The sequence below is a fragment of the Mustela nivalis genome, assembly GCF_964662115.1.
Source record: "Mustela nivalis genome assembly, chromosome: 2".
In the NCBI taxonomy this organism is placed as follows: domain Eukaryota; kingdom Metazoa; phylum Chordata; class Mammalia; order Carnivora; family Mustelidae; genus Mustela; species Mustela nivalis.
The window spans coordinates 155,391,363-155,413,642 of NC_139021.1; the positions used below are offsets into that span (position 1 = coordinate 155,391,363).

Sequence of the window (22,280 nt, forward strand, 5' to 3'; positions counted from 1 at the left end):
GGAGTCCCACATCATGTTCCCTACTCAGTAAGGATCCTGCTTCTCCCTCTGCTTGCTGCTATCCCTGATTGTGGGCTTGCACTCCTGCTCTCTCTCCCTCAAATAAATAAAAATCTTTAAAAAACTATTAAAAATCCCCATTTTGACATACTAGCTTTCCAGACTTGTTTGCCTAAATACACATGTATTTTGTTAAAAATATGAAATTTTTGTTAAAAAAGTGAAGTAACAGAGTATATGCTCCATTTTTTAGTCTATTTTGTTCATTTAAAAATAGATCGTATTATAATGAAGGTAAGTCTACTCAATTTTCAGTGGTTGTACAACACTGCAATCTTTGGATATTATTATATGTAATTCTCCACTGTTGGATATTTTTCCCTCCTTAAAAAATGTCCAATTAAGTGGAATTGTTGGGTCAAAGTTTATCAACAACTTTAAGGCTTTTGATACATATTATCAAATAGTTATCTGCCCTTCTCTCCAAGTTTCTACCAGTTTATAATTCCCGAGAAAGTTTTTGAGAGTACTTTTTTCTCCATCCCAGCAATGTTTGCCTCGGATTTCAATTTCATTCTATCCAAACTGTACATATCCCTTTAAAATAAAACTTATTCCTTAAATTGAATACGTGGTTACAATACAGACCTTTTGTGCAGTAAGTCAAATAGCTGATAACTTGTAGAGATAAAGGAAGGGAACTAAGAAGACTGCATTGTGCTATAGATGGTTTTAAAAAAGTCTTGAAGGTCTACTACAAGGAGAGTGACTAGAGAGAACCATAAAATCTTATCTAAGGTATATTAAGTAGTCTTGTAACTGGAAACTATGTTTACAAGCTAATTAAATTAGCAGAGAGGAAGAGAACACTTGAGGTATTCCTATCTTGGAAGAACAGATGTGCTGATTTCTGATGTAAGATCTCTATGTATTACAGTTTAAAAGAGCATGCTAGAGCACATGAAATGCCACTACACACCCCCAAGGATGGCTAAAATAAGACAGACAATAACAAGTGTTGGCAAAGATGTGTCGAAATTGGAATACTTACACATTGCTGGTGGGATTTCCACTTTAGAAAATACTTTGGCAGTTTTTCAAAAAGAGAAACACAGAGTTACCATATTACTCATAAATTCCACTCCAAGGTATATACTCAAAATAAATAAAATCTTAAGTCCACACAAAAACTTGTACATGAATGTTCAAAGCCACATTAATCATAACTTCAAAAAGTAGGAACAACGCAAATGTCCATCAACTGATGAATAAATAAAATGTGGTACAATCTATGCTACAACATAGGTACTCTGAAAATATGCCACAGACACTAAAGGTCACATATTGTATGATTCCATTTATATGAGACGTCCAGAACAGGCAAATCTACATACAGAGAAAACAGATTCGTGACTGCTAGGAACCAAGGGGAAAGGGGAAACGAGAAATGACTGTTAATCAGTGTGGACTTTGTTTTTAGGGTGATGAAAATATTCTGGAATTAGTGGTGACAGTTACATAAATCTGAATATACTAAAAAATCACTGATTTGTATTTGTGACTTACACAGTGAGTTAAATTCAAATTTTTTGGTAGAGAGATAGGATGGTTTCATAGCACCTGGGCATGGGAATAAGCATGTGAATAAAGAAATAGAGGGATCAGATTCTAAGAAGGACTTGTAGGCTGTTGGGAGTAAATTTGAGGTCTCCTACCCCATAATATAGGGTTGTCACATAAGCTTATTCCCCTTTAAGAAGCCCAAACTGAAGACCCTGAATACTCCAGTAGCTTGTGGTCTGTTTTGGTACAGGCCTCTTTGGAGGTAGGGCTGCTGAATTCACATTAACATCTTCCTAACGGACTCTACTGGGAACCATACCGTCAGCTTCCCAGGTCCCGACCTCCCCTGTGCAGAATGTCCCTTGTACAGAAGTACTTCCTCCTGGTTTGGTAATAACTGCTATGAGAACCTTGCCAATTTCCTCCAGAGAGGTAGGTTACTTCCGGGGTACTTTGGAGTGGGCAAAATAATAAACCCATCAGAGATGCCTTCTACAATTAGCATTTTCTGCTCATGAAATAGGATTTATTATAACTAAGTATATGTTTTATTAAAAGGCAATTCTAGATTCAGATTAATATGTTTTGGGGGAAAAAAAAGACTATCTCCCAGTTCTCTCTGCCTGGATTTCAAGTCCCCATATAATGAGCTCTTATGTTACTTACCCCATATCTTAGTGTATCTTTTGCCCATTCAGTGTTTCTACTACAGTCACTTTAGGCTCCCAACCCTCTGGCTCCTGGCATCACCTTCACCCTTCCAAGCTCCCAACCTATCTTACTTATCATGCTATGTTTAGCTCTAATCCCAGGAAAAGAGCCCAAGTACTTCATTTGAATGCCACTGTGTGATGTATGAAAGTTTTTCCCCACTTTTTAAAACCTCCTGCACATAGATAATCATGAGGTGATCACATGTCAGCTTCTGTGTGCTGCTGGAATTAGTACAACAAAGCTCTCAGTTTTGTTTCTCCTCACCACAATGGAAGAAAAATACAGAAATGAGCAGTAGGATCATTTGCTAGTAAAAAATGGGGGTCTGGGATTCCATAGTCATTTTGGAAACTGACTAGGAGTTGCTCTCCTCACTCATGCCCGGACAGAGTGTGGCCCAAGGGAATGGGGAGAGGCGAGATGAAATCCTTAGCCAGCAGTTTTCAGCTCCTCTCAAGTCCAGAGGGCATCTATTCCCAAGTTCATCCAGGGGACAGCAGGAGCACGTTCCTTTCAATGCTGGGCCTCAGTGTGCCTGTGAGCAGATGCATGAAGATTTTGCAAAACTTTAGTGAGGCAAACACAAGCTGAAGGGCTGGAGGCAGGGCTCTTTGTGTTCTTTCTAGCTTGAGAAGTAGAGAACCTAATGTGTACTTGGTGGTCTGCACAGTCCTAAGCAGAGAACCATGACAAATAAGGTATTTTTATTGCTTTTCGAAAATTCCTTCTTTCACATACAAACATTCCTTCAGTTAGGTCCTCTGTTATCTTATACACTCTCCGCTGGTCAGGTCACGAGCAGGTATGGACCTATTTAGCCAAGATAAGTAGGCTGTCTCTGAACTTCCCATAGGGAAAATTAATAGCTGGTTCTTCTTGTTTCACCTGGTTTCTAGCTTGAGAACTCCAAGGACTAAGAGACACAGGATAAGGATGGGAGAGGCTGAGCCTTTCTGAGAGTCTACTCCTCTGCTGAATGCCACTTTGAAGGGAAAAAAGAAGTCGAATGGCAGTTTCCAGTCTATTCTAGGTTGGCCCCTTGGAGGCTCTGGCTTCTGGGTAATGTCCACAAAGGTCACAACAGTTGTCAAAGGTACATCTATTATTTGCTGGTAATCCTGCAGGAAGAAAATCCATGACAGGTCAGTGCTTGGAACCCATTCATATAGCTCTCTAACTTGATTGTTACTATTACTTTCCCTGAAGAAAGACCAAAACCAAATTGCTCTAAGCAGGATATGCCTTTTTCTCACATTGGTCCTACATACTTCTCATTCTATGATACACAGGAAATGAATTTTGTAGCAGCAGTCCACAAAACTAGAACTGTGAACAGTTACACCTACCTAAAGACTGAAAAACTGACTCCAGCTTCCCTCAAATGGGGAGCTGGCTGATATCAAAGAAGCCAGATGGGAAAACTGCTGCTGTTATGTGCTTAGCAGTTTTACTTTATCTAAAGTCCCAGAAGGCTCCAGGCTCTGAAGCAGTACACAGGTGCAGATACTAGTGGCATTTCTAGTCCACTTCAATTGCAGAAAATGTGAAACTTCATGGGAAAAACAAAGAACTCATAATGTCGATAAAAAGCCCATCAGACTGACAGAACCTTAGGGTTAGAAAGGATCCTCTCAACCACCCAATTCAAGTCAAATGAAACAGATGCTCCAGGAAGAAGGGACCTCATCAAGCTGACTCAAGTATCTTTTTTCTTTCCTCCAAGACTTTATTTATTTATTGGCAGAGAGAGACACAGCGAGGGAGGGAACACAAGCAGGGGGAGCAGGAGAGGGAGAGGGAGAAGCAGGCTTCCCGCCAAGCCGGGAGCCCAATGCGGGGCTTGATCCCAGGACCCAGAATCAAGACCTGAACCGAAGGCAGACTAGTAACAACTGAGCCACCCAGGCACCCCTCAAGTATCTGATCTAATGCTACACATAGCTTTTGGTGGATACAGTTGTAGCCTGATGACTGAAACAAGTTTATGTAAAATGAATTCCTTTTGTTCTCTGTGTTTACCAATCAGACTTCTGATTATAATGTGACAGTAAATAACTATCTTGTTGAACCAGAAATGATTATTTCTTCCACTCATCTTTGTCTACCCTGATGCTACATACTATCTGCTGTGGCCTTTGGCAACAATAAAACTAGGCTCTGGGAACACAGCTTTGTTTGGAATAACCCTTCTAGGTACTGAAAAAAATGGGTATGGGGCCAGTGCTGTGATGATCTTACATGTCATATTAACTCTTCTGAATCTTTTTTTAAAACAGTGTAGTTCCTGAGGGACTTGGCACAGAAGTAATGTAACTTTTGGGGCACTGAAAGAACCACATGCACTCCAGGACAGCCAGCTTAGGCTAAAGCTGAAAAGGCAACCCTGACTCCAGCCAGGAAGGGAAGACTGGCTGAGACTAACGAAAAAAAATGGGGGGAAAGAATATAAAATGATGGCAGGCATGAGGTAGGGACAGAAAGTGGTTACTGAATTATACCCCCTCAGTGTGATCGGCAACCACCCCTTCCCCACCTCAATAAGAGATTGGATAATTTAAATAAGAGAAATTCTGGATTTAGGGACATTGGGCATAAAGGAAGACAGAGTGACGTATGGAACTAAAAATAGGAAAATTTTTCTGTATAATGAAATCCTTTCCCTCATTTAGCTCCAAAATGCTGACAGATGGTCTTATATCCCTACCTGTCAATCAGGAATCAGGAGGGTCTTTTTCTGGAGAAAATGATCAGTTTCAGCAACAAGAAAAAAAGACTGACATTTGACAGTTCCATAACCCCAAAAGCAACTGTACCTAACTGTCCTACTGTGAAGGCCACCAGTCAGCAAGTCTCTTTCATGAGCACAGAGTTTTCAGTCAGCTTTAACTGCTTACTCTTAGGTTGGACAGACAGCTAGGGACTGCCAGATGTGTAGGGAAGCCTCTCATATTAAAGAGGAAAAACTGAATCAAGTGAACAGAATAAATAAATAAAACAGAAAAATATCAGAATAGACAAGGAAAGATAAGATAAAAACTTAAGATCTTTATATATATTTTTAAAGTTTTATTTATTTAAGTAATCTCTACACCCAAGGTGGGACTTGAACTCATGACCCTGAGATCAAGAGTCATGAGCTCTTCTGACTGAGCCAGCCAGGTACCCCAGATATTTAAATATATATAGAAAAAGATATTATGAAATGAAAGAGAAAATAAGAGCTCTTAGATTTTAAAAATGGACAGTCAGAAAAAAAAATCAATAAAAAGGCTAAAGACAGGTGAGGAACTTTTCTAGAAAAAACAAAGAGCTAAAGAAAGAGATAGACAATATAAAAGAAAAGAAAAAAAATTAGAGAACCAATCTGGAGTTACAGGAGTTACAAAAAGAACAGAGAAAATTGTGTATATGATTATTAAACAAATGATAACTGAAAATTCTCAGTTTTCAGAATAAAAAATATCCAAAATTGTTTGGCATAATGAAAAAAAAAAAACAACAAAAAACCAAAAAACCTACCCAAGGCATAATATTGTAGAAGCTTCAGACTACTAGGAGCACAAGATCTTAAAATAGCTTCTGAACAGCACTGAGAACTAGAAGACAATGGAAGAAAGCCTTCAAATTGTGAGCAGAAAACATTTCCAATCTAGAATTTAATCTAGAATGCCCGGATAAATGATCAATCATAATTTAAATGATAATAAAGATGATAGATGCTTGAATAAAGTTATTCTTAGGCGAATGAAAGTAAAAATGTACTTTATGTGTGCTTTCTTTTCAAAGAGGTTATTAGATTTTGAGCTCCATCAAAACAAGAGAGCCAACCAAGAAGGAGAAAGCAGTGTCTGGCAAACAGTGACTCTAACACAAGAAACAAGAGGAATTCCTAGGATGATGGGAAAGTTCCGTAACAACTGGTGGTCAGGAAGTAATTTATACTACATTGGGTAATGGAGCTCGCTATGAAGAAAATACATAGGAAAAAGGAGAACTGTTAATATCTCATGCCAAGTTCAACTGTTTAGCAAACTGCATTGAGAGAGATTTTAGAGATGTTGGAGTGTGAGATGTCTTAGCTTTTAGCTCAAGAAAAACTAAAGAAATATGAGGTAATTATTAATTTCAGAAATAAAGCATTTTGCTTTCCATGAGGACAGGGATGATGTCTATCTTGTTTTCTATGCATCATATCTACAGCATCCACCATAGCTCTTGGCACAAAATAGGCACTCAATAATTTTTTTTTTTTGACAAAGGAGTAGAGGTATTTTTGGAGATAGGGCACCAATACAAAGTAGCAAGAGATAATAAAACACAAGGAAGAAAGCATACCATAGCTATTTAATAGCCAGCAGTTACAGATCAGTTTGACCCCCTTATTCTCTCAACACTGTAATTAGGATCCCTAAAGGTTGTGCTTCCTTCCTTCATATATTTATTTATAAATTAATATTTCAAATGAAATGCCTTTTTTTCCCATATATTAAAATAATGCCTCCATAACTGTGTGGAGGTTTGGAACCAATACAGTCTAGCAGACAGTCCATAATTAAAAGGAACTTGAATGCACTTGCCAGGTCACTGGATAATACTGAATGTTACTGGCCCATTTTAGAATTTGTGTTTTAGTACCACATGAAGAACAAGGTTTCTAAGTTCAGTGTGTTTTTCATAAATTCTGAAGACTCAAGTTTTTCTATTGCATTTTAAGTTATGTATAAGCAAAAATTAGAGAATTCACATTAGCTTTACAATGTAGTCAGAGGGGCGCCTGGGTGGCTCAGGGGGTTAAAGCTTCTGCCTTAGGCTCAGGTCGTGATCTCAGGGTCCTGGGATCAAGCCCCGCATCAGGCTCCCTGCTCAGTGGGGAGCCTGCTTCCCGCCCCCCTCACTGCCTGCCTGTCTGTCAAATAAATAAATAAAATCTTTAAAAAAAAAAATAAAATAAAATGTAGTCAGAGATGTACTTTCTAAAAGTGTTTTTCAAATTGCAAATTGTGACCCATTAGTGTCTAGCATTAAACAAAAAACAGAATCAACATCAGAACAGACAATATCACACAGTGTATTGCATAAAATATTGTTTCCTAAAATTTTTGTTTGAGTTTTATATATGTGTGTGTGCTCTAATGTGGGCTATGTTGTAAAATACATTTCTTACCATGGGTGACAGCCAACAAAAATTGAAAAATACTGCTCTAATGCCTGCTTATCTCTTTGTTTTTTTGCTTTAAACCTTCTTAATATGCTACTTCTATGGAAATTTGGAACAAAAAAGTTATGATGATAAAAATAATAACAATGTTATTATAAGCAATATTTATTGAGTATTCACTATGTGCCAGGAAATGTACTATTTTACTTTTATGCTCTCAATTAATATTTACAATTCAATGAAGTATTATTATTAATCTCCATTTTATAGATGAGAAAACTTAGATTTAGAGAAATAAAATAACTTGATTTAGACCTAGGTCTGACTGACTCAACACCCATGCTCCCTAAACTGTAAAAAATAGGTCTCCAAGATAATCTAAAAAGCTTGATAATCCATTTAAAGATAAAGATGAAGTGAATAGGGGCGCCTGGGTGGCTCAGTGGGTTAAGCCTCTGCCTTCCGCTCAGGATATGATCTCAGAGTCTTGGGATCCAGCCCCACATTGGGCTCTCTGCCTACTTGTGATCTCTCTCTCTTTGTCAAATAAATAAATAAAATCTTAACAAAGAAAAGATGAAGTGAATATTATAATTCTATAAAGGTTCAGAGCCTTGATCCTGTGATGCTCTATTGTTCTTGTCACTCACTTATTGTTTTTGTGTGTGTGTGTGTGTGTTTTAAAGATTTTATTTATTTTTTTGACAGAGAGAGATACAGTGAGAGAGAGAACACAAGCAGGGATAGCGGGAGACAGAGAAGCAGGCTTCCTGCCAAGCAGGGAGCCTGATGCGGGGCTCAATCCCAGGACCCTGGGATCATGACCTGAGTCGAAGGCAGATGCTTAACAGATAAGCCACAAGGCGCCTCTATTGTTTTGGTTTTGACTGATCCAGAATATTCTGCAAAAGTAATTGTTTCTTTCTAGAGATAATTTTATTTTTAAATTTAAAAAAGTTTCTATTCAGATAGCATACATATTGTATTTTATTAATTCCCAAACTTAAAGGTCCCTTTAAATGCTCAATTAGTACAAAATTATAAGCAGAAAAGTACCAAGTAGGTAAACCCTATTTAATTCATGGATTTGTTATGAGGATACAAGATTTATTAAAAGAAATTTGTAAAAAACAGTACCAGTAATTATCACAAAGTAAATGACAATAAATGTTTAGATATTATTATCATACAAGAAGACAGGGAAGTGTTTTGCTTAAATTCTTCCTTGCTTAGTAGTTTGTTTTTTCCACAGGGACTTCCAAAAATTTTGCTACTTCACTTTTTATAGTGAGAGGAATTTAAAGTGTTTCTAAAGCAACATCTGTACAATGAAGTCATTCAGACAGTTTGATTCAAAACTTAACTAACCATCTAGCAGCTTCATTCCAAGGGTCATAAACACAAATGCTTACTGTTCTAAGCAGAGAACCTGAATGAGAGAGTGGGATGGCTAAGGATGGGTAGGCATAGGTTATGTGCAAGGGGCCGTCTATTTAAAAGTGGAAACAACCATTCAGTGACAACAGATTTTATGCCAGGCAGGAGTGTAGGATCGCTATTGCTAGATTTTCAAGAGAAGTCAGAAATCTGGATGTCAACATGAAATTTCCTGATTTTTCAACGTGGCACAAATTTAAACAAAACAAAACACTGTGGGTAAAATGAAACAAGTATACAGTCTAACTCTAGCCCACAGCCTACAGCGTGCCACCAGCTTTACCTTTTTTTTTTTTTTTAAAGATTTTATTTATTTATTTGACAGACAGAGATCACAAGTAGGCAAAGAGACAGGCAGAGAGAGAGGAAGAAGCAGGCTCCCCGCTGTGCAGAGAGCCTGATGTGGGGCTCGATCCCAGGACCCTGGGATCATGACCTGAGCCAAAGGCAGAGGCCTTAACCCACTGAGCCACCCAGGTGCCCCCAGCTTTACTTTCATGCCTTCACTCAGATACAGAAGCTGACTGACACAGCCTACATGAGACTGCTACCAACCATATGGCCAGTGGGTATGGAGAAAATCACAGGACATAGATCTTCTGAAAGTTTAACTCTTCTTTTTACTTTAGAAGCTTTGGGAACATGTACACTAGCTTTCTCTGAATAGTCTCTTGCTATTCTACAAAAAAAATTTCATAGGGAAATCCTGAGAAACAAGCCTGCGTGGATACGGATTTGAAGTAGAGGACAAATAATCAAAATATAAACGCGTTAAGAGAAAGTGAGTATGTTTATAGGACTTCAGGAGAAAATATCCACTCATGACTGAAGAAGTAAGAAAGTCTTTTAATACAGATGATAAAATTATCTCTTTATTATAGAAATAAATATTTGTATGGGCAAAAGATATGAACAGACATTTCTCCAATGAAGACATACAAATGGCTATCAGACACATGAAAAATGTTCATCATCACTAGCCCTCAGAGAGATTCAAATTAAAACCACATTGAAATATCACCTTACACCAGTTAGAGTGGCCAAAATGAGCAAGACAGGAAACAACATGTGTTGGAGGAGATGCGGAGAAAGGGGAACCCGCTTCCACTGTTGGTGGGAATGCAAGTTGGCGCAACCACTTTGGAGAACAGTGTGGAGATTCCTCAAGAAATTAAAAATAGAACTTCCCTATGACCCTGCCATTGCACTCCTGGGTATTTACCCCAAAGATACAGATGTAGTGAAAAGAAGGGCCATCTGTACCCCAATGTTTATAGCAGCAATGGCCACGGTCGCCAAACTGTGGAAAGAACCAAGATGCCCTTCAATGGACGAAGGGATAAGGAAGATGTAGTCCACATACGCTATGGAGTATTATGCCTCCATCAGAAAGGACGAATACCCAACTTTTGCAGCAACATGGACGGGACTGGGAGAGATTATGCTGAGTGAAATAAATCAAGCAGAGAGAGTCAATTATCATACGGTTTCACTTATTTGAGGAGCATAACAAATAGCATAGAGGACAAGGGGAGTTAGAGAGGAGAAGGGAGTTGGGGGAAATTGGAAGGGGAGGTGAACCATGAGAGACTGTGGACTCTGAAAAACAATCTGAGGGTTTTGAAGGGACGGGGGGTGGGAGGTCGGGGTACCAGGTGGTGGGTATTATAGAGGGCATGGATTGCATGGAATGCTGGGTGTGGCAGAAAAACAATGAATACTGTTATGCTGAAAATAAAAAAATAAAAAAAAGAAATATTTGTATTTACTTAACTTTTCTGATATGACACTATTGTTTCACAACTCCTTTTATGTTTATAGGGGCATGGCAACTTTTATGAGGGTGAGTTTCTCAAGTCAGCCCTTAAAGTGACAATTTTTGTAGAGTCAACATGACCTTTGCACATCCTTTAAATTGCCATAAGTAAAGGCATATGATTTTGTATATCCCACACCACTTCTCCGTACATTCAACACAGTAATTTTTGGTCCATGATTGGAATGGATTCTGTCTTCAGTTATGCATGAATGAAACACAGCTGAAATTCTCAATTGTCAACCACTTAGGCCAGTTAGATGTGAACGACTATAAAGTGTGATTTTGTAGAGGGGGAAAACTAACCCAAAAAGCTAACCTCTCCTAAGTACTAGAATAAAATAATGACTAAAATATCTACATAAGAGAGAGGCACTGGGTCGCTTCCATGCCTAAGAGAACCAGAGATTCAGAGAAAGAAGAGTATTCCTGTGGGTATCTTCCCAAACTACACAGGTACTTGCAAATAAGGATACAGTTTAGAAAAACAAAACAATTTATTCAGTGTAGGATTTGTAACAGACTCAAAGAGTCTTATAGAAATACTGCTACTTTATTCAGTAAACCAATACAGAGAAAAAAATGGAGTGCTCTCACTAGGGTTTCAACCCTATCTGTAGGCAAAGAACACTGAAGTACTCAACCCTGTTACAAGGAGGAGATAAAGATATTTTATTTTTGGCCTACATGTAGTCTCTAGTTTATTTCTTTTCTGGGATATAAATGCAATGACATATAGGTAATAATTTCAATTAGTTTTAGTTTTCATTAGAAGTTAATAAACTGGCATGCAATTTATATGTGAATCAGTTCACTTTTTGTTTTTGAAATTCTAAAGCTAAGGATTAGATACTAAAATCAAGACAGATGTGTTAAAGGTGTCTTAACACACATCATAAACAGCAGGTATATGTTTACTATGTAGTAAAATTATCTGTCTTAATGGAGTGCAACCAATCAAGCACTGATGACTACCAACTAGCCCCAGCAAAAGCTTTAAGCAATGAACAGGCTCAGAGACTCTGATAAGCATGTGACTGTCATATTGAATGCACAGTTATGGGGAATGTTTTCTGTAGTTATATCAACTGGTATAGTAACACTGGTATGATAATTGAAAAGACATTAACCTGTATTATAGTCTGGGTTCAGGAAATTAAAAGAGAAAAGAAACTGGGGAAAAGGATATAGATTGTTTTTATCATGACAACATGCTACTTTCAATAACTGGCCAGAGGGACTGACTTAGAAGTTGTGTCAGCTCACTCAAACCAAATGTTGGCTGGCAGAATGAATCGGCTCTCACTGTCAAAAAGTGATCTGCTTAGGGAGCCTAGGTGGCTCAGTGGGTTAAGCCTCTGCCTTCAGCTCAGGTCATGATCCCAGGGTCCTGGGATCAAATCCTGCATTGGGCTCTCTGCTTTGCAGGGAGCCTGCTTCCTCCTTTCTCTCTGCCTGCCTCTCTGCCTACTTGTGATCTCTCTCTGTCAAATGGATAAATAAAATCTTAAAAAAAAAAAGTGATCGGCTTATCATATAGCTTGTAGGACAATCTAGTTAGTGGTCCTTTATGAGCCATGACTTACCTTTATGGATTGGCACCGGTATAGGAACCGGGCTCCTGACACATGAGCTTGTGGGTTGGACTGGAGGCCTATAAATGCCCACAATACCTGGATCTCCAGGGAAACTGGTATGACACAGCAGGAAGTACAATGCATAGCCTATAGAAGGGTAAAGAAGCATCTGCTTGAATAGCTGCCTATAGTCAGTTACCATGCATTAAGTAGCTACTGTTTTTTAAACATTATATATAACAGAGAAGGTAATATGTCTTAGAGAAAGAACACAAAAGTTCACAACAGATCATACTATTAGATCTTAAAAAATTAACATTCTAAAATGGGAATGACTAACATAGAGATTAATAAAAGGTGAGCTCATGTACACTGGTTATGAGAAGTGTTCTATGAGTGGTGCAGAGTCAGTGCTGTGGAACGCCAAGACAAACTGCCACTTCTGGTTAAGGATGGCTTCATGGGACAGGGATGAGTAGTATGTGACTGGAAGTAGTGGTGATGGTAAAGGAAATTCAGGCAGAGATGGCATATAAAAAGGTGTGCAAGTAGAACAGCATATGATGTCATGGAGGGACATTCATTGATTAAAAACTGAATAATAGTGGCTGAGAGTCATCTATGTGCCAGGCATGACGGAGGCACTGGCCTTGAGCACACCACTTGAGTGAAGCCAAGGATTGGACACAGAAGCAGTGAAAGGTTAAGGAAGACATTTCCTTCTAGGAGAGTCCCATCATCTACAGAAACAGGACTGGTTTTAATTTTGATATCCATAATTTACACACAAAACAGGAAAATAAATTTTCGTGAGAACGTGTTATTTGTCTCCTCACCGGAACACTGCAGTTGCTGCTGAGAATCCTCGTCCACTCACTCTTCCGGGCCGGGTCAGCGTTACCAAAGATGGCAACTAGTTCTGGGCTGGTCTTTCCATGGAGAGCCTCATAAGTCTCCTGCTGTAAGTGGCTGCAGGCCACCTTTTTCAGCCTGAAATGAAACACCAGGGAGGCTGCAGTTCAATGTTAACATATTAATCCAAACATTAAAAATGATACTATAAAGTAAATGAGAGTAAATAATCCTTATTATTAGATATAGAAGACTGTCAGAAAACTTTTAGCAATATTAACATTATTTAGATTATAAACTCTCCTAACCAGCATTGTCATCCAAAATATAAAAGTTGTCCTATCGGGATGCCTGGGTGGCTCAGTTGGTTGGACGACTGCCTTTGGCTCGGGTCATGATCCCGGAGTCCTCGATCGAGTCCCGCATCGGGCTCCCAGCTCCGGGGGAGTCTGCTTCTCTCTTTGACCTTCTCCTCGCTCATGTTCTCTCTCACTGTCTCTCTCTCAAATAAATAAATAAAATCTTTAAAAAAAAAAAAGTTGTCCTATCAACATATTCTCTACAGAGACAAAATTGTGGAAAGTGATGCAGAAGCAAAGAGTTACCTAAGCTTGCATCCAGATACTGCATTCACTCCAAATTGTACTTCATGTCTCTTAACAGAGCAAATTCCATCACCCCGACTCTGTAAGAGGGTCATCTGAGGCAGAAAGCGATGGTCAAGGATAGTATAACAGAAAAAAAGAAGGCAGATTGGAAAATTCACACTCTTATTGTGTCCTTAACACTGTATTTTATCAATGTCAGGACATTGTTCAAGTCACAAATTTGTTTTTTAATCTAGTAACTGAAAAACACACAGAGACAAGAACTATTTCCCCCCAAATGGCTAACCACATAACAGTATAAAACTGTTTCATTAAAACAAACAGGAAGTGAGTCATGATCCTTACCTTCAGCTAATTTAACACATTTTAAAGCCTTTGGTAGCAACAACTTTGAGAACATAATGTATTAATGGTTCAGTAAAGAAGGTCCTGAATACCTAAAAAATCAGGGGACCTCAGAATTGGGATACCCAGAAGATGAGCAGCCACAGTTTTTCTCATCAGGCTGCAACAGGCTACCCAGCTCCAAAAAAGGATACAGGGTGACTTAAATCACCAGTTATGGCCAAAAGTGGCTTCCCAACAAGATAGCCAGGATTTCCACTTCTAGGACGAGTAAAAGAAGTAGCTATGTTCTGTTGAAAAGCCTGCGGAAAGAGGGAAAGTCAGTTACAGAGGAAAGCAAGCTCTTACACCTTCCACTGCCTGGCTTCATACCCTTCTTTATCACAAAGCAGTGAAGTTGCTGCACTGAACAATCTGACTCCCTCCCACAGTGGAGCGTTTTGCAGAAGTTCCTTGTAAAACTTCCGTGTTTTACTTTTTATTCACTAAAATAGGTCCTGAGTGATCTTAAAATTCTTCCAAGGATTACAACCAAGGATCGACCAACCCTGTTTCTCAAAAATTACTGTCAATTGAGGGCTATGTTAAGCCTGGCTAAAATGAGAAGAATTTAAACATAATTTAGAAGTATCTTTTAATTAACTACAGATGTTCCAGAGATAAACTAAGAGACATGGGACTTGGTTGATCACTTGAGGGCAGAGTGAAGAAGAAACAAGAGTCTGCTAGGTTCAAAAAGAAGCAGAAGAAAGTCCAAAGACAGCCCTTCAACAGATGAATGGATAAGGAAGATGTGGTCCACATACACTATGGAGTATTATGCCTCCATCAGAAAGGATGAATACCCAACTTTTGTAGCAACATGGACGGGACTGGAACAGATTATGCTGAGTGAAATAAGTCAAGCAGAGAGAGTCAATTATCATATGGTTTCACTTATTTGTGGAGCATAACAAATAGCATGGAGGACATGGGGAGATGGAGAGGAGAAGGGAGTTGAGGGAAATTGGAAGGGGAGGTGAACCATGAGAGACTACGGACTCTGAAAAACAATCTGAGGGCTTTGAAGGGGCGGGGGGTGGGAGGTCGGGGTACCAGGTGGTGGGTATTATAGAGGGCAAGGATTGCATGGAACACTGGGTGTGGTGCAAAAATAATGAATATGTTATGCTGAAAATAAATAAAAAATAAATTTAAAAAAAAGACAGTGATCAGGATTGGAAAGTTAGATTAAGTGGGAAATGAATAAAATGCTAACTGCTGTCACATTATATTTGGTCATGTTCATAAATATACACAAGCAAAAATTTGTTGTAAATATATAAACTTAAATAATGCAGAAATATAAAGAGTAAAAGTGTGAAACAAAAACCTGCTGAACGCGCAAAAACATGAGAAAAGGTAGTTAAAGAATTTCTGTGGGAGGTTGGCTGAGTTTACGATTCAAAGTGACTATTTTTTTCTAAAAATGTTGTCTGGATTTGAGACTAAAGTATTGCTTCATTGGGGAGCCAGATAATCTGAGAAAATGTTACTGAATAAATGTTAAATATCGTTTGTAGTTAAATTATGAAATACTAAATGCTGAAGCCTCAACTGACAGATTGTAGGCCCTTTTTTTTTTTTTTTTTTTATGCTGGGTGTGGAACCCTAGGCCTTCATATTCTTAATCTATTCTGCATGCATCACAGAAGCACAGAAATACTGAATTTCTAATTTCTAATTCAGTATTTCTGCTCCCCTTAGTCCCCCATAGAAGAAGGGTTCTAACCCTAAAGCGAATGATAAAGTGTTGCTCTAAGGAAGTGCCTGGCTTGACAGTCAGGTTGGTTTGTCCAAAACTGACAGAGACTTTCTGGATTCCAAAAGTCCCATTCGTCTCTATCTCATAGATGACCTGAAATACAAAAGTAGAAATCAATTAATATAAATTGTTTAGTGTGCCAATTATACAGAAGATTTTCTGTCTCTAAGAGTTTTATTATACCTGCATGAGGGTACAACATAGTGACTATAGTTAATAATAGTTTATTGTATATTTGAAAGTCATTAAGAGAGTTGGTCTTAAAAGTTCTCATTGCAAGGAAAAACGTATAAACTGTGTAGTAATGAATATCAACTAAACTTACCGTGGTAATCATTTCACTATCTGTGTATATATGTGTGTGTATATGTATATATATATGAAATCATCATGTTTTACACCTAAAACTAATGATATGTCAATTATATCTCAATAAGAGAAATAACTGAATGAGGGAGACTAAACAAGTAATCTTAAAAATACCAAACACAAATGCCATGAAGAGAAAGACTTCATATATCTACACATGCAAAAACAGACTGGATAGAGCTCTTTGAAAGGGTTCATGGGAGAAGTTTATGGTAAGGATTGAAAGGGGAAAAAAAATGAATGAGTTCTGACTGTGTGCAGAGAAGATGAGTAGAGAGGGAGCATGGAATGGACACCCAGTTTACTTGGCTCTCCCAATGTCTGAGGATGAATGAAGATAACAGCTAGAGATGGAAGTCATAAGCAATTGAAGGCAACCTTTGATTTCTGAGTAGTCTTTATAATGACGCTTAAGATAATTCTTCCTTCTGTAGGATGATCAAAAGGGAGACAGGAGGAAAAGAAGTTGACTCTTCTATTTCAGAATTTTCAGATGATACTGATTTTGTCAACAGAAGAAAATGTGGTAAGAACTATAATAAACTGCAAATGGGTAAAGAAAGAGGAGTCAGAAGTAATCATAATCTTTTGTATATGAAATTCTGGAGGATGGTAGCAATGGAAACTGAAATATGGCGGAAAGGGGAAGGTGATGGGCTCAATTCTTGACATGTTAAGTTCCATGCACAAACATTCATGTGGGGTTGGTCTGGTACTTAATGGAAGATTAGGCACCTCTGGTAATGCTGATCAACAAACACCAATCCAGAATCTGACGTCAGTGTCCTCACCTGGGAAACCACATTCTGACAAGTGTTTCCAGACAAGAAAGGAGGATCAGCTTCTGAGACAAGGGTTACAGGAACCTGGAACTAGCAAGGGAAAGAAGCAAATCAACTGAAATCAAAGCAGTATTTTCTCTTTTAGCTATATATCATGCTGAAATGAGTATTTTTCATTTTTGACCACCTTCCCCTCTCCTTCCATTGCCAGCCTACAAGTTAAGATCAAAAATGATTTTAAGTCAACTCTTCTCAAAGCATATTTCTCAGAACATTAATTCCACTAGATATAAAATAAAGGTCCCATAGTCAAATAAATTTTACAAATTTTTGTGAGTTTCTAAAAAAGTTTTTATTTCTCTTAAGTAGGCTTGAACTCACAACCCCCAAATCAAGAGTTGCAAACTCTACTGAACCAGCAAGGTGCCCCCAAATAAATTTTAGAAATATTATATTCAGTATTCCCCTCTTAGAGAGTACCAAGTCCTTTAGTACATTAAAGACTCCAATAAGTCCACTTTAAATAAAGTATTTAACTTTACTTAATCCGATGTTTCCCAAACTTATCTAACATTTTATGAGCTTGTATTTCATGTAATGCTTATTAATCATATAGAACCTACATGGGAAAAAACGTTTTAGATTCACACTTTAGAGTTTGATATATCACACACAGATTTCCTTTCACAATTACTTTAGACTGAAATGGACTCAGATGCAAAGGGATCAAACAGTCTCCTTCCTTTCCAGTGATAAACAGCATCATACCTTCAAATTCTGCGGATCAGTCATACCTTTTGGAACCTAGAATAAGAGAGTAGCAAGAACTGTGAGTATGTATACACCTCACAGAAAATATCCAGGAGCTTGTGGTTTCATGTGCGGGGAGGAAAAATCAACACATTAGAATGGTTCTTCTCTTCTACCTGACTCTTTATACCAAAATTCTGTGAGTAAAGCTGGGGGGGGGGGGGTTGGGCTACAACATACCTACTCTGAGCAGAGCTCTAGTGAACAGAAAAGCAAGAGGTTTTGGTAAAATAGTGAAATGTCATCCCCTGCCACCCTCCCAAGCCAATCCCATTATCCAGAAGGGAAGAATCTCTTATTCTGGACATATATTCCCCAACTCTTTCATCTTTCCTCAGAGGGCAGGGTTTCTGGACCCTCTGTTTTTTTATGTAGTTCTTAGGCATTCTGACTTTCAGTTCAGTGCTTTATCCACAACCCAACAGCAGGAAGCATGCTGACTTTATCCACAAGAGTGACAGCAGGGAGGGAAGGAATACCACCTTTAAGACTGTGAAGTTATAATAAGAGGCAGCATTGAGGGCTGGATCCAAGGTGCAGCTGCTTGTCAAGTTCTTGAAGAAACGAGCACAGGTTGTACTTTTACTCTCCAGGAAACCTTAGAATGCAAAGAATTAAGGGAGTGATAAAAGAGAAAGCCTATTTTATTTTTATGAAAAGCAATTTTTAGAAAAAAAAAATTTTTTTTAAAGCAATTTCTGAGAAAACCTATTTTAAGTGGAATAAAAAGGTTGGCACTTCTGTTTTGGACTCACCTGCAGGATTGTTCTCGGCACAGAGCCCCCAAGCTCCAACTCCCGCAGGCTGCCTCAGCAAGCTGATTACAGACCACGTGGGGAAGTAAGTCAAAATGGGGTCCCCAGCCTGAACAAAGTACAGTAGAAATTCATTCACAGTAAGATTGGACTGAACTCCACCAGAAAAAAAAAGTAGAGATAAAAATTAACTCAAGGGCTTATGAAAGTGGATGATACTGTCTTCTAAAAGAGTTGACACCGTTGCAGGGGGGTACCTCAAGGATACCTGGTCAACTCTCAGCCATGAGGGAAAAACCACACCAAACAATCCCGTCCCTATCCCCAGGCTCACCCTGTAATGAGGTGGTGGTGACTGGGTTTGGAATGTTGAAGTGAAGGATCCACCTCCAAACTCTGTAGCCAGGGCCTCAAAGCGGGTTGCATTGACCTTTTGAAGCTTCTGGAAATAGTTTAATTTTGCTAAAATGTTTTTTAAAAGAAAAGGGGTTTAGATAAAAGAAAAATATTTATTTAGAAATACCTGGCACACCAAGTAACTGCCTTTAAAAAGTATTCTTTTTTAAAGATTTTATTTATTTTTTGACAGAGAGAAAGAGATCACAAGTAGACAGAGTCGGGCGGGGGCTGGGGGGAAGCAGGCTCCCCGCAGAGCAGAGAGCCCAATGTGGTGCTCAATCCCGGGACCGTGAGATCATGACCTGAGCTGAAGGCAGAGGCTTAACCCACTGAGCCACCCAGATGCCCCTAAAATGTATTCTTATTGGAGCATAATACATAGCAAAGTCTGTAAATGCACTATTCTTAAGTGTACAAAAGAATTTCTACAAATTGCTACACTCCTATTCCTACTACCCAGATTGTTATAGAAATTTCCCCACAAGACTCACAATCAATAATATTCCACTTTCAAAGATAACAGTTCTGATTTTTATCAACTTCTACTGCATTTATATTCTGTTAAAAGAACTACTGCTTTATTATTAAGATCTAAGGTAAGAATATGGTTGACAAATGCCAGGCAGTTCCAAGTCCCTGATACCAGGAATGTTATTAGCAATTTGTGATGAAAACAGGAGGTTCAATAATGCTCACATTTGCCCCATACCAAATAAGTCTCTAGTACAACAAAATAGTATTATTTCTGTCAGAACATGGCAAAGTTGAACATAACACTCAGTTTGTCCTCTCCTGTTTCTTCTAAACTCCAACTGACCAGTCTCAATAAGAATGCTTCCATCTCTCCAGTATATGAATTTGTTGATTCTCCCCTTTCACTTCATAATTTCTACATTTAGAATTTCAGACACTCCAAAGAGGTATAAGTCTATACTTTATATTATAACAATATAGAAATCTATTCAAGTTCCTGCAGCCATCTCCTTAGGGCTAACAGGGATGATTGGAATTAAAGTTCTATATGGGTTTTCTGATCCACAGCCAACAGGGCATAAGAAATTGCAAATGTTCACTAATAAGAGAGAAGGGGCAGGTGGAGAGGCAGAAGAGGGCAGATGATAGAAATTCAAAAGACAAAAGAAAAGTTTAAAAACAAAGGTCCAGACACAAAGCCAAATCTCAACAAATGCTAGGGAACAAGCATAGTCAACACAGTTCTACTCACAATCATTCACATGGACACAAAACTGCCTAATTCCACTCGAATCGATGAAAACTCTTGAAGGAAATGGGGAATTACTCCTGAAGATTAGGGAGTTGTCCACACACACCCAACTTGAAGACCTGAGCGGAAACAGGATGAAGAACAGATACATTTAGAAGCGGAGGGTTAGGTCCGAAAAGGTGCTGCATGGATGCCAGCCAATGCCTAAGAGAGGCCTCCGTGGGCAACCCAGGACAACACAAAGGTCGTATTCTATTGGACTGCCCTACGCTGGAGAATTCGAGGAGGAACTTCACTCCTGGGGTAAAAAACCAACATGATTCCACTTACAGAAATGCAAGTGGGATAAAAAAAAAAAAAAAAAAAAAAAAAAAAAATTAAAAATTAAAAAAAAAAGAAAAGAAAAGAAATGCAAGTGGGGGCTAAAGGCGGGAAAGAGAACTCTTCCTACTTCCAAATACGACCTATTTTAGGGTCCCAGTTTCCCCAGGATTCACCCGGCACACGGCAGCTCACCTCACGCTGCCTGGAAGGCAGAAGGAGAAAACTGTCCTGGGATGGAGTAGATAGCAGTCCTTGTCGCAGCAGCAATTTATGTCGCAGGTACCAGGAGTCAGGTCACAGGCACAGATCGGTAAGACTATGAAGATAAAGCGGAGCGAACGGGATGAGGACTCCCAAACTTCCAAGCGCGAATTCCCCTCTTCCAATAGCCCCACTCCCCACTTTGCGGCATTTCACTTTGTTCCCAGAATTTCAGATCCAAGTCAGTGGTTTCCATTCCCACATCTCCTCCTCTCACCTGGGAAGAGGTCTACGGTCCCATTCCCAGGTGCAGAGGGGGTCACTACCGTAGGGCCCACCGTAGAGATCCCAGGCACAGGCCAGGGAGTTTCAGAGCCCTCCGAGGAGGTCTGAAGGGTCCCGCCCGGCGACCCCGGCCTCACGTCCGAAGGGGTGGGCACAGCCCCAGACGGGGAGGATGAGGGCTGAGACCAGACGCCCTCGGGGACCAGCAGGAACAACACCTGCAGTAGTGCGAGCTGCGACGTGCACATGGGGCGAGACGCACAGGGGAAGTTAAGACCCCTCCCGCTTCCCAAGAGTTCAAAGGGGGCTTCAGCGGTCGCCTGGCGCGTCGCTAGAGGGTGGGAGGGAGGAGTCGCATCTCGTCTGACGTCATCCGCATGCATCTGCTTATTGGCTCAAGGCGATGGCCGAGAGCTCCTCAACCAATAGAAATCGGCGTTGTTACAGTTCTTTCCAGCGGCTTTTAGTGCGCGCCCTCCTCCTTAGGCCAGGCCTCGCACCGCCTCCGTTGCTTGGTAACGGCCAACTCGCGGAGGAGCCCTTGCCTCTTCTCTCCGCTAGGTGGCAGTAGAAGGCCAACGGAATGACAGGTCCGGCGGGGTGCAGCGCCGGCGTCAAGGCCCGCAGGACCGAGCTCTTCATCCACAGAGGGAAACCCCAGAGGCTGGAACCAGAATCTTTCCCACCACAGATTCTAAACAGGAGAAACTCTAAGGAAGGATAATGATCTCTGGGTGGAAAAGACACAAAAATTCATATACACATAAAAAAAAAGTTCCCTCTAAATATTGTATTTTTTTTGGGAAACAGAAAGATTAGGCTTCTTAAATTTTGATGAGAAATATTAAAAAAAATGTAAACCTCAAAAAAGCTGCAGTCAACTGTAGACTTCATGGTAGTTTTTAGAGAAAATACAGTAGGGGGTGAGAAATGGAGTGGGGGAAAATGTGAGAAGCTACGAAGAGAAAGAGTAGGAAAGGAGAGGTTTTGTAGGAGCTGAAGGGAAAATAAGACGCGGGAATGGAAATAGTCAAGGGATAGAGAAGACAACTTATATTTTTGCCATTAAAATTGCCACTTGCCGTAACTCTTTTCGGGAAGTTTGGGTCTTTCCCTGGAGAGGCGGCGTTTTCTTCTTATTCTCTAGCGCAGCACTGTCCAACAGAACTTCTGCCGCGTTGGAAATGTTCTCTGTCTTCCCTTTTCAGTTTGGCTGCCATGGCTATAGGGGGCTATTCGCGCCCTGGAAATGTGGC

At 39.5% G+C, this 22,280-nt stretch overlaps 1 protein-coding gene across 1 annotated transcript; it reads right to left on the reverse strand.

Moving 5' to 3' along the window:
* Positions 1–1,128: 1,128 nt before the first annotated feature.
* TCTN3 (tectonic family member 3) lies at positions 1,129–21,402 on the reverse strand. The gene is made up of 14 exons (XM_082722096.1): positions 21,017–21,402; positions 20,731–20,854; positions 20,215–20,333; positions 18,925–19,052; positions 18,591–18,699; positions 18,318–18,433; positions 17,794–17,829; positions 17,035–17,115; positions 15,842–15,967; positions 14,265–14,372; positions 13,723–13,817; positions 13,102–13,255; positions 12,275–12,412; positions 1,129–3,395 (listed from the first exon to the last, which is right to left on the reverse strand). The coding sequence occupies exons 1-14, from the start codon at positions 21,270–21,272 to the stop codon at positions 3,159–3,161; spliced, it is 1,827 nt and encodes a 608-aa protein (XP_082578222.1). The 5' UTR covers positions 21,273–21,402; the 3' UTR covers positions 1,129–3,158.
* Positions 21,403–22,280: the final 878 nt, after the last annotated feature.

What these genes read in the sequence shown, in the direction of transcription:
- TCTN3 (XM_082722096.1), bottom strand. Translation starts at nt 21,272, where the DNA reads ATGTGCACGTCGCAGCTCGCACTACTGCAGGTGTTGTTCCTGCTGGTC. An exon ending in CTGATCCGCAGAATTTGAAG is followed by an intron (nt 17,116 to 17,793) that starts GTATGATGCTGT and finishes TTCCCTTGCTAG; the next exon opens with TTCCAGGTTCCTGTAACCCT. An exon ending in ACCGGTGCCAATCCATAAAG is followed by an intron (nt 3,396 to 12,274) that starts GTAAGTCATGGC and finishes TTCTTCCTGCAG; the next exon opens with GATTACCAGCAAATAATAGA.